The sequence below is a fragment of the Medicago sativa genome, chromosome 3, assembly GCF_051527215.1.
Source record: "Medicago sativa cultivar Bolivia chromosome 3, Bolivia_mono, whole genome shotgun sequence".
NCBI lineage: Eukaryota > Viridiplantae > Streptophyta > Magnoliopsida > Fabales > Fabaceae > Medicago > Medicago sativa.
The window spans coordinates 67,817,549-67,830,161 of NC_140751.1; the positions used below are offsets into that span (position 1 = coordinate 67,817,549).

General features: G+C 33.0%; 1 protein-coding gene, 1 long non-coding RNA gene and 1 other non-coding gene across 3 annotated transcripts; 2 read left to right on the forward strand and 1 right to left on the reverse strand.

Annotated features, from left to right (window-relative positions):
* The first annotated feature begins 1,113 nt into the window (after positions 1 to 1,113).
* Positions 1,114 to 3,243, forward strand: LOC146939447 (uncharacterized). The gene is made up of 2 exons (XM_085749773.1): positions 1,114 to 1,212; positions 2,866 to 3,243. Exons 1-2 carry the CDS (start codon positions 1,114 to 1,116, stop codon positions 3,241 to 3,243), a joined length of 477 nt encoding a protein of 158 aa, XP_085605899.1.
* Positions 3,244 to 4,822: 1,579 nt separating this feature from the next.
* LOC146939448 (small nucleolar RNA snoR77Y) lies at positions 4,823 to 4,904 on the forward strand. The gene has a single exon (XR_015033729.1). It is a non-coding gene; the product is annotated as a small nucleolar RNA snoR77Y (small nucleolar RNA).
* An 893-nt stretch (positions 4,905 to 5,797) lies between these two features.
* LOC146939449 (uncharacterized) lies at positions 5,798 to 6,661 on the reverse strand. The gene is made up of 2 exons (XR_015031654.1): positions 6,285 to 6,661; positions 5,798 to 6,182 (listed from the first exon to the last, which is right to left on the reverse strand). It is a non-coding gene; the product is annotated as an uncharacterized LOC146939449 (long non-coding RNA).
* Between the last annotated feature and the right edge of the window lie 5,952 nt (positions 6,662 to 12,613).

Sequence of the window (12,613 nt, forward strand, 5' to 3'; positions counted from 1 at the left end):
TTTTGTAGATCATAAAGTAACCCCCGAAACAATAAGAGATTGAGATGAATCATGAGTGATTGGTGAGAGGGTTACATGATTCTTGACCCTTAACCTTAATATGGGTTGGTACAATATCACGTACAATTCGTTACCTTGTTAATCTTTAGTAATTGAAATAGAGAAGATACTGACTATGAATGGATAGTCCAATAATCTAGTTTCTATTTGACGGTTAAGATAAAGTATGGTAATTAATTAATCAATATAGTATGATTGTTGTTGATTAACTGAAAGGTATCAAACCCATTTAGGGTTGACCTAGTGGTTGGTTTGAGATTTTAGAGTGTGCTCTTTTCAAGGTCCGGATTCGATTCCCTTTGCGCTGACTTAGAACAGGGCTTCTGCAAGTGGGCAGTGTGTCCCCTCGGATTAATGTGTCCCCTCACTCAGCCATATCAACACCATTACCACGTAGTTTGCATATTGTTGCAAAATTGTTTCCCATGCAACAACGATGGACGTAACAGCCCACCACGAGTAGGCCATATAGTTCATGTATATTTTCACAAGGTTTATGTTCTTGAGTTTCATCCCTAGTTGAGACAATGTAGTGCCCTATAACATTCAATTCATTTGTACATCAATAACCCCCAAAACAAGATGTGATTGAGATGACTCACGAGTGATTGGTGAGAGGGTTACATGATTCTTGACCCTTAACCTTAATATGGGTTAGTACAATATCACGTACAATTCGTTACCTTGTTAATCTTTAGTAATTGAAATAGAGAAGATAATTAAAAGGACTATGAATGGATAGTCCAGTAATCTAGTTTCTATTTGATGGTTAAGATAAAATATGGTAATTAATCAATATAGTATAAATTACTGGACTATCCTTCTATTTGATGGTTAAGATAAAATATGGTAATTATATAGTATAATTGATGTTGAATAACTGAAAGGTACCATGCGTACGTGTAGTAAGGTTAAAAACTTGTGGCGTATCATCCTATATTTGATTTTATATATATATGCAGGATTACGATAAGTCCATTCTTTATCTTACACAATATGACATACAATTAGTTACCTTGTTATAACCCGGGGGAAACAGGTTTCCTACCGAATATGCAACGTGATCCTATACTACTAGAAACTCTTGATTTTTCTGCGGAGTTACCTGTGGATTTTGTTAAGGATTTAGGTTCCCAACTAATACCTTCGCGGGTAATTGTTTCCTTAGGATTTTAGAATCCGCAAGAAAGGTATATACGCAGGAAAACCCATAGAAACAACCACATGAACCTTTATGAAGAGAACAATTTCCGCACGTAAATCCGCATGAAATGACTTTAATTTTTTTTTTTGTTTGAAAATTATAATGCACTTCAATGCATTCCAAACCCGTAAAACACTACTAGAAAAACACGATTTAGGGACGGATTTTAGGGAGGGAAAACAATCAATCACTAATAGTGACGGATTTCCGTAATTTTCACAAAAGTTGAGCTGCCAAACATTAGTAACGGAATTGTCTAAATATCCGTCACAAAAATTCCCTCACTAAACTTCCGTGACTAAATCCCTCCCTAAATTCTTTAGTTGAATGTTTGTGACGGAATTTGACATGGACTTTATCCCTATCTAATGTATCCCTCACTAAAACCCTCACTAATATCAATTACTTATCTCTATCTAATGTATCCCTCACTAAAAGCCTCACTAAATTCATTAGCCAAAACTGAATTATTTCCCCCTCATTTATTTTCACGTTTTGGTTTCCCTCCTCTCATACTAAAATATCCCCCTCTTTTTTTGGCTCACAAACTCCAAAATAATTTATCCCACAAATTTCATACTCAACTCAATATGAAACTATGTCCATATTTTAGAAGCAGATTGAGAAAATAATGAATTGTCTTGACAGAAAGATATATCAGAATGTTAGTTTGTTTGATGCTTCTGGGAAACTGATATAGGCAAGCAGTGAACACAGTATAAGTTTTTAGGACATCATACCGGGTAAAAATCAACAATGTTTTTAGATAAGGTTTTAGGCCAACATTTCATATAGTTATCAGGTGACAAAGTACTCTGTTTAAGACCAGGGGAGAATAGTTATCAAAATATTTCATATACTTACTTCGAATTATTCATGAATTGAACTTTTTTTTTTTTTTTTAAAAAAAGTTGTTTCTGTTGACTGAATGAAGTATGAAATTATTACTTGTTAGCTCTGAAGCCCGAATACGAGATACGATACGGATACGATACTGCACTGATACGCCGATACGGAAAAATTTCAAAAATCAAGATACGATATGGCTGGGATACGTTAATAAAAAAAATTATATAATTAAATGTACAATATAATTATAACCATTTTTTTAATATGCAAATATATTAACAAACAAAAGAAACCAGTCATAGGCTTGTAGCACATCAACATAAATATAAATAATATTGACGATTAAGAGAGTGATGATTATTCAATTACATACACAATATATCCCAAAAAGAGCACCATCATTGCTATACTATATCCGTTAGTGTTATACTTTATCGATCCAAAAAAGAAGCAGTATATCCAAAAAAGAACACATCAGTACTCAACAGTTAAGTTATTTTAGTTAACATTAATTGGGAAATTTTGAGGCAGGTATCGGTGCATGAAAATTATCATATACTCTCCTGATACGTATCGGGAAGTATCAGATAATTTTTTTTTTAAAATAAAATTTAATCTTCGCATACTCTCCTGATACGTATCGGGAAGTATCAGGCAGATATCGGTGCAAGATACGCAGGGGATACGATACGTCATCCATTTTGAAGAATCGGGGCTTCACAGCTTGTTAGTAAAATATAATTATTTTGCAGGATGAGTTTGAAAAAAGGATTATTGAGAGGGATTCACATGAGGAGGCACTAGGGGATGATGTTTCTAGACATGAAAGTGACAACATTATCTTCTTAGATGTTGTCGGAGGAGTAAATAAGAAGGGCCGTATATATGGTTTGGGCCCGGAAGCAGGGAAATATAAGCCGTCTACATCTTCCAGATCTGACGGCATCTTACAATCTGAATTTGAACAAATGAGGGCTGAAAATGCATCACTTAAAGAGAAATTGAAGGCTCATGAGGAGTTGATTCGTGCATCGCAGGAAGATTCACGTTTTCTTAGGGAGCAAATGACTAAATTGATGGAAATGGTTTCTCAAGGTCATCTACATCCATCTCTAACTCCATCTACTTGATACATAGATAAAGGACGAAAAAAATCTCATACAAACCTAAATCGTTACAAAAAAAGATAAAGGACGAAAGTGTTACCTAAAATTAAGTTAAGGGACTAATTGTGTAATTTTGCCTTAATTTTTCAGGGGGGGGGGGGGGGGTGTATATTTGAACATAAGAGAGAAGATAAGTGTAATTCAAACTTCTCTTAAGAGAAATGAGTGTAATTTACTCTTGTTTTTATTTGTTAAGTAATTCAGATTACAAAATCCCAAAACTTCAACAAGCATTTGACATTATTGTCTTGTAGTCGACGTAAGATTGACATCTGAATTTAACTAGGAATGTTATTTGAACAACCATTTTAGGGGATAACTTATGGGACAACCAAAATATACTATGTAGGTCTTGTCACAAAAATTAAAGCAATAGACAGAGATGAGGAAATCAATAGTGCATGTCATTTGTTGAATCATGATGAGTGGTACAAAATTGGCAAAAATAATATAATTCATATCTTAAGAACTATTTTAATCACTACTTGACAACAACATTGGGGGGGGGGGGGGGGGGTACAATTAATAGTAAATAACTTAAGGTAAACTTGGTTTTTAAACTATGATGAGGGAAAGGACCAAGTCGTTCGATTCATCTGTTCATCACTCATTAGTAATCTGCTTATAAATCCTAATAATATTATTTAGTTTAAGACAATTAGCAAAATTGCTCAGGTCAATCTCTTGACTCAGAAACCTATTTTCCGATTATAATTCCCTAATTTCTTAGGTGAACCTACAACCGTCAAAGGTTTTTACCATGTTAATTCTAAAGTCACAACCTAACAACGTTCCATCCCTAGATTGTCTGTTAAGGTGAACAGTATAAATAAATCAAAGTTATAAGCTGGTGTCAACAGTCATATAATCTCTAGAATCAATTATTTTGGGTTAGAATCATAAAAGCATTAAGAGCAATTTATACTGAATAAACAAATGACATTCATAAAGATTTAGAGTTATAGGTTACATTGTCATGAGCTAGAACAGAATCATCTAGTGACCTAATCATAAAGAACTTAGCTACTCATGGCTAAAGCACAAATAACTAATACAAAAGTATGATTCATTACATGAATTTGATAACCACTATGAGTTTTGACGGTCTCCCACCTAATCACCAGATCTTAAGCTCCAAAAGTCTGTTGCTCTCTCCAAAATTTTGAACCATAGCTTCAGAAAACAACTTGGCTTTTATAGAAAAAAAATCCTGGTAACACCAAAATCGTGCTACAATGCTTAACAGAAGCTTTCCAAAGCTTTCCAAAGCTGCTTAAAATCGTAATCCAATCCATAAAATCGTAGCACGATATCCTCTTTGATGCAGCACATAAAATCTATCCTTTTGTAGTTTCTAACTCTTATAGAATCACCTGAACTCAACTAAAATTACATAAAAGCTATAACAAAAGTGATATATGACCTAGTGTCATCACATAGCCGTTTTATGCGATTACATTTCTATTATAATTTTTGATTTTGGATTTTTTTTTTGTTGTTGAAACTTTTGGTGTTTGTGGTCACTGGTTGTGTTGTTTTAGTGAAGCCAATGATGACAAAAATATTGGAATTTCCGTCTTAAATAACATGATGTAACTTTATTGGATGTGGTACTGAGGCTTCAAATTACTAGTTTATTTTATTTTTTTTTTCACTCATTTTTTTAAAAATACAAAGTCTGACTTGCATGTATAATTTCATTATAATTATTATGAGAAATGATATTTGAACATCCATTTGATGACAACCTTTACGACAACTTCTCTCTTATACTCACATTATTTTTTACTTTATCTCTCTATCGCTTTGATTTCTGTGCAAATACCAACCTTTTCTTTGTAAATTATAGTTTTCATACAAGTTGTCAACTAAATTGGTTGTTCAAATAACACTCCTCAATTATTATTATTGAATGTAATAATCGGCATTTTCAATGTATAGTATAGGATTGATAAAACTTTGGCCTTGTTTGAAGTTTGAATTGGTAGTAAGAGGGAGAGTATGGGGTTTATGGAAGAGGAAACTTTTTACTGTTATTGAGGATTTTAAGCAAATTTTCAAATGCTTCTCATCTCTTTATAATACTCAAACCAAAAATCAGTCATTCTTTAGAAATGTTCTTCAAACTAAGGCAAAAAAAATTTCTTCAAGTATGATAACATTGCTATCTTTCATTATTTATCTGAAAGATACATATGTAGTGGAGTGGTGCAACTTCTTTGGAAAAAACTGATTCTGTAGCAATGGTAAAAGTATTGAATGTTACTGCAAGTAAGATACTGGAAGCTGATATGTTACAAGGACTATGGTTATCACTTGCAAAAGTAGGATTTAGAGTGATCATGGCTGAAGCATAAATGTTTTGGCTTGGTTGGTTTGGAAAACTATGGCATATTGACGGTAGCAGACTTGTCGATTAACGGTCAGTATAACCAATTGACGATTGATTGCTTCAACATACTTTCTCTTTGTTTTGGTCTATTTCACTGCTCCAATATTAAGAGAAAAGAGAAAACAATTTAAATAATTTTATTTTTTTGACTTATTTCATTTGATTATGATCATATTAGAGTACAAACCAGTAATTGCAAGGTCTATGAAAATATTAAAAGAAAAAAATTTAAATTATTGGGTGCTAACGTCAATAACTAAATGATAGCTATCGAATTTTGTAGCAGAATTTTATGGGCACATTGCTCAATTACATGCACAAAAGCCTTCTTTTGTGGAAAGGAATAAAAAATAAGGTTTTACACACTTTGGAAACAAAGGAAGCTTGCACAACTTGAGTTCGCAACCAGAGTCATCTTTACATGTAATACGACCTGATCTAATGTATGGTTTCAAAGGAAACTGACATGACTTGTTTTGGCAACCATAGTCTTTTATACATTTAACACGACCTGTTGTAATGAAAAAAGAGAATAAATGAATGTTACTTGAATGAGATAAAATATTATGTAGGAAGTATCTAAGGGAATTGAAGAAGGAAAAAAATGGCATACCTTCAACGTTCTTTGCAATAAGAAATAGGGAAATAAAGATAATTATAACATAAACAAACTTCACAATTTCAACCATGTTTTTTCCCCTCTGACGTATGCAATAGAATTTGTTTTTATCACTTTATAATTTACAAAGTTCATCATCTTCTTACATACATTAAATAGCTTTTAGCATTTAGTAAGAAAATGTCTCTTAAGCACGACAAATGGTTGTGTTTGTCCCTACATCACACTTAGAAAGTTCATCATTTCTTTCCTAAATTTAGAATCATTATTAAATGTTTCTGAAATACATAAAAGTACCGTGTTTGTCCCTTAAGAAACATAGTAAAGATGTCACAAGAAAATTACCAATCATAAGAATTAATTCTTATTTTACCAAGATCCTTTATTTTCTAATCATTCACATATCAGAAAATGGAAACTCATAAAAAAGGTATAATATTGTTGAGGAAAATGCTATTTCTCTAGAAAAATAGCATCAAGAATTTTTCAAGACAATACTGACAAGTTTTAATTGCATGATTTATTTGTTCACTTCCTATTTTGCAGCCAAACCTCCTTGAATTGTGGCAAATAGTGCATTGTGATTGACTGCTCTTTATTCTTGAAGAATTCTTGATTTTATTTTTCTAGAGATATATCATTGCTCTATTGTTGAATTTCATACGAGTTCAAAACTACAGCAAATCTTTGGCTAATATATATGTTAGATTTCAAATTCATAAATAATAAATCAAGACCAGCATGCAAAGTTTATGATTTAAAATGATGTATGTTTGAATTGAAGGAAAGTCATGTAGTAGCAAACCAAATTTATATGTTTTATAAAAGAAGTTACTTTGCATGTCACTCCATTGGGCTGGTGTAATATCCCAAAATTTAGAATACCAACTGGTGCCTAATTAGGAGTTTTCCTAAGTGTACTAAGGATGGTTAGGGGTTTAAGAGAGAAAATAAAATTAGGATTAATAACTATGATAGGGTAAGATGTGAATTACCATTCTTAGTGAGAGAAAAATGGTAATCTGAATCTGACTTCAAACATTTATCTTCATCTTTATCCCTTCCTCACTCAGCCATATCAACACCATTACCACGTAGTTTGCATATTGTTGCAAAATTGTTTCCCATGCAACAATGATGGACGTAACAGCCCACCACGAGTAGGCCATAAATAAAAGAAACTGAAAGGTATCATGAATGAATATGATAAATTCATCGTATATTGATTATGCGTACATGTAGTAAAAGGTTAAAAACTTAGGCGTAGTCGATAACCGAATGGCATATGACCAAGTAAAATGGACAGGATAATATTATGTGGACTCTCCTGCATCATAGGTACTATAATGAGCTTTTTCCGGGTAAACATAGGTGCTAGATAAAGAATGGGCTTATATGGTAATGAGCATATGCAAGGTGATCCTGGCGCTCAGTCAATAAATAACCTAAAATTATACTAAGGGAGTTACCTGGAATTCAATTATACTAAGGGGGTCTATGTTTTGTCCCGAATCAGAAATTCACGGAGATAGTTGTGTCTCACCCCACCGTTGTTATTTCTTTTCAGATATTAGATTTTTGGATTAAATGCAATTTTGATAATCTTATTTTTAAAATTTTCAACTTTTGATACTCAATTTTTAAAACCAACTTTCTTGATTCCCTATTTAGAAAATAAACGAAAATTTCTAACCCGTCTTCTCTTTGAATAATGTTGCACGCTCATTAATGATGTGGATCATACATGACCTTGCCTACCTGATATCATCACAAGACACCTCATTTCTACGTCATTATTATTAAATTTAAATAAAAAATATTATAATAATTGAAAAACCATAACTTATAAAATCTCTAAATTGATTTTCCCCCCTATATTGAATCTTCCCCCGATCATTCTTCCTCCCAAATTGAAACAGGAAGCCAACGACTCTTGAAGCACAATTCTTTGTAAACCTTTGTAAACCTTCACCGCTTCTGATCTTCTTATGCTTCCATCCCAATTCTTAATTGTCATCGATGCAAGAAGACATCGAGATAGACAACGAAATTTAAACTCTAAAACCCTAAATTGAAAGGTGTTTTGTGTATCTCTTCATCATTAACTTTTCTCTTCTTCCTCTTACCAGCTCCGTATCTCTAAATTTGTTAAATCTTCCTTCCTTTAATTTTTTTTCTTTCCAGTTTTAGAGTGTTTTAGGGCTCTTAAACTCGTGTACTGTCTCCAAATGTACAATTATGTATTTCACTCACTCTTTCACTATTGCTTCCGAAGTTATCTTTATATTGGGTTAAGATCCTCACCATTTGTAATTTACTCCATTTGTTGCAATTTGGAGAGAGATAGACACAAAAAATAAGTGGTGGGTCCTATCACTAAGTGGATCCCACCATCATTAATTTTTTTTGGGGTGCCACTTTGGTGACATAATGTCACCGTAACATTAAATCTGAGCCACACAACACACACCTTTGTGTGGCCCAGATTTAATGTCACCCATACAACACATCTGGGCCACACAACACAAACCTTTGTGTGGCCCAGATTTAATGTCACCGTGACATTATGTCACTGAAGTATTATCCTTTTTTTTGTGTCTATCTCTCTCCAATTGCAACAAATGGAACAAATTACAAGTGGAGAGGATCTTTACCCCTTTATATTGTTTCTGGAGTTAAATAAGTAAATGGTCGCCATAAATATACCAACATTTGATTTGTCTTCCTTAGAATATTTCTTAGTCTTTTAGTCCTTCAAAATTTTCCATCCACGAAATTAGTCTGTACTTTTTAGTAAACTTATGTCTAACCTTCATGTTGTTTAATATTTTTTTTCCAGAAATAGGTAGAAAATAACGACACTATTTTCCAAAAAACAAAATAATATGAAGGTTAGACATGAGTTAAATAAAAAGTAAGGACTAATTTCATGGATGAAAATTTTTGGAGGGACCAAAAACCTAATGAATATTTTAGGGGGACTAAAATAAAACGTTGATATTTTTTTTTTTGAACAAGCCAATGTTGGTAGTATATTTAGGGGGACCATTTACTTATTTAATCCTTGTTTCTATTTTGTAGGTTACTACTTGTTGGTATAGCTTAATTGGTTGAAGAGGTTTTTTTATTTACAGAAGGAAATAGCAACGATTCATGTTGATTGCACTTCTCCCACTTTTGATGATTCTTTGGTTGCTCTCTCTATCGGTTCTTTTGTTTGGATGGTTCTCTCTTTGATTGGTTGATGGTGATGGTTCTTGCTGCTCTTTCTGTGAAGATAACTCACTTTGGTTGCTGCTCTCCATTGATTTTGTTACCAGCTGATTTGGTTTATTTTTCTGGGTAAATTTGTAACAAGCTTAAAGCTTAGTAAGCTTCAGCATGAGGGGTAGTATTAGAACTTTATATTATTTAGTATGTTTCTTCGTATTTTGTTTGACAAACTCACAATGCTTCTTTATGATGCATCTTGAGTTGAGGTTAGGTGTTAGATAATAAAGTATCGGGCTATGTTATTGGGCCTTTATATTAATAAGTTAGAGTCCATTAGGTTTATTATATATTCTCTTATAACATTTTGTAATACTAGATTTTTGACCCGTGCTCCGCTCGGGTTTATTGTAAAGGGATTGACATACGAATAATAAAATGCAATATATAATAGGTAACGGTGAAAAAATAACACGTGATAATCCATAGTAGACAAAATAAAACACTTCATAAAATGTATGAAATCTAAAAATATTATAAAAGACAATTCGGTAATCCTATCAATAATTCAGGTATATATAACTAGGCATGGCAACAAAACCCATATCCGTGGTTACCCGCCCGAACCAAACCCAATTTGACGGGTTTTCCCCGTTTTGACTGGGTTTGGGTATGGGTTTGAGTTTTCCCCGATTTGAAAACACGGGTATGGGACGGGTAACTGGTACACAGGTACCCCACTCCGAACCCATACCCAAACCCGTCCCGAATGCAGAAAATTACTTTGTGTTGATATGCCATGTTATTTTGTTTGATAATTCTCGTGTTATAAAAACTATCATTGATATTTAATGGAGCAACTAAATTAATTAGTGTAACAAATGTTAAAGTGAGCATATTGCTGGATAATGCATTACAACATTTCTCTAGGGGTTGCAAAAAAACTTCTATTTTTTATTAAAAACAGTTATTCAATGCAGGGACGGGGATGAGGCGGAGATACCTGAACTCGTCGGGGAGGGGGATGAAGTTCAAATTCTCATCCCTGTTGGGTATGGGTAGGGTAACGGGCAAGTATATGAGAATCGGGTATGGGGACGGGGAATGTAAAACCCGTCCCCACCCCCGCCCCATTGCCATGCCTATATATAACAAAGTTTACATGGAAATTAGGGTAGCCGAAAAAAAGAGTATAAAATAGAAGGCATCAAACGTGATCATTGATATGCTCATAGTTTCTAGAACAAACATGCAGCATCAAATAAGTGTAGAAAATATTTTCTTCAAAAAAAAAAAAGGCAAGAGGATAGGAATGAAATTGGTGCGATGCATTTTTTTAGATGAAATTTGTTAGGTTAAATAATTGCAAACCTAATAAAGCAAATGAGCGGGAAAAAATTAGGTTAAATTGCTGCAGACGTAACAAAATTAATAAATAAGAATAATAATGATTAAGCTATTTTGGTATTCTATGAAACCCTAGCCGTCTTTGTTGTTCCTATTCTCTTTCTCTATTTTGTATCTATATTGTTAACAATTATAATGGAATATGAAATTATCTATAACCATTTGCAAATATAACCATCAACAACTGTGACTTTCATCACTACAAGTCTCTATTGGGGTCTCTCCTTCAGCATGTTTTGTTTCATAGATTTCCAACAATTTCATCAGTGGTGAAAAACTCCAAGTTGTTTTTTTTCTTACATCTGTTTCATTATTTGATTGAACAGGTGATGTATTTAACCTGGTATGTGATGAAAGGGATATTGAGAAGTTAATGTCAAAGATCGAATACATTTTAGCAACCATGTCATAGAGGTATATGCTACTTGATAATGTACTTGATTGTAATTATGATGATCCTTGCATCATGATGCAGAACATTAAAGATTAAACCTTCAAAATTTGCAAACTTTGAACACTTATATGCACTGCAAAGGGTTATGACTTATGACCATATGAATCTTGCATAAATCATTTTGTTAATTTCATTGTGTGGATGTAGGTGCGACAAAAATGTATTGAAGACTATAAAGATGCTTTTAAGAAAGCTGGTTTACTTTACTGACGTGAATCTCTAAAAAGGACGATGATACTGTGTTGGACTCCTGAAGATTGGTCATATCTATGATTCTTTATTTTATTAACATGGATAGATTCTTTATTTTATTAACATGGATACACGAAGATCATTGTTTAATGTTTTGGTGATGGAGAGTTCTAGTTCATCTTCAGTTGTTTGTTTATGATACATTAATGGTTAGAATGATGTAATTATATATATACGAAAAAGTTTTATTTGTTTGTGATGGATTTTCCTTTTCCTTGTCCTTAATCTTGCTTATGAGTGCAATTGGGTATTGGAGGTTCAACTATAGAACATGTTATTTCTTTTAATTTTAATATGTTGTATTATGAGTGCAATTGTTAAACATTCTTCTGTTCTACGCATTCATTTTGTTCTAATCGCTGAAATGTTCAAAATTTGCACCTTCTATAATTTATATTTTTGATCTCGAATGCATTGCAGTCCATTATTTTTTTTAAAAAAATATAACAATTTCCTACGGATTTACCTGTGGATTATAACGTTACCTGCGGATTTACCTGCATCGTTTGCTGCGGAGGTGTCTGCATCGCAGGAAACGTGCTTTCGGGCAGAAAAACTCCTCAAATACTGACCGAATATTGCCTGCGGATTTTTTCACTTTTCCTGCGGATCACAAAATCCTAAGGAAACAATTACCCGTGAAGGTATTTCATAAGAATCTAAATCCTTGGTAAAATTCGCAGGAAACGGGTTTGCTGAGAAATGTTCAACAATATCCGTATGTAATTCCCCAGGAAAATCGAGAGTTTCTAGTAGTGATGCTGAAAACTTTACAAAGATCTTGAGATAAAGATCATAAGATGAGGTTGTTCAATTGATTGTTTTTCCATTTAATTTTTGGTACTAATATCCTAGATTATTAAGGTTTAGTGTCTTCAAGATATTTATCATTTAGTTAGTGCTTCTTAATTTTTATTGTCCAATGCTCATCTTTAATTTGTTTGTGGTGCAGGAGGGATCATGAATATGTAACAATTGGTGGAATCCGAAATGTTCTGAA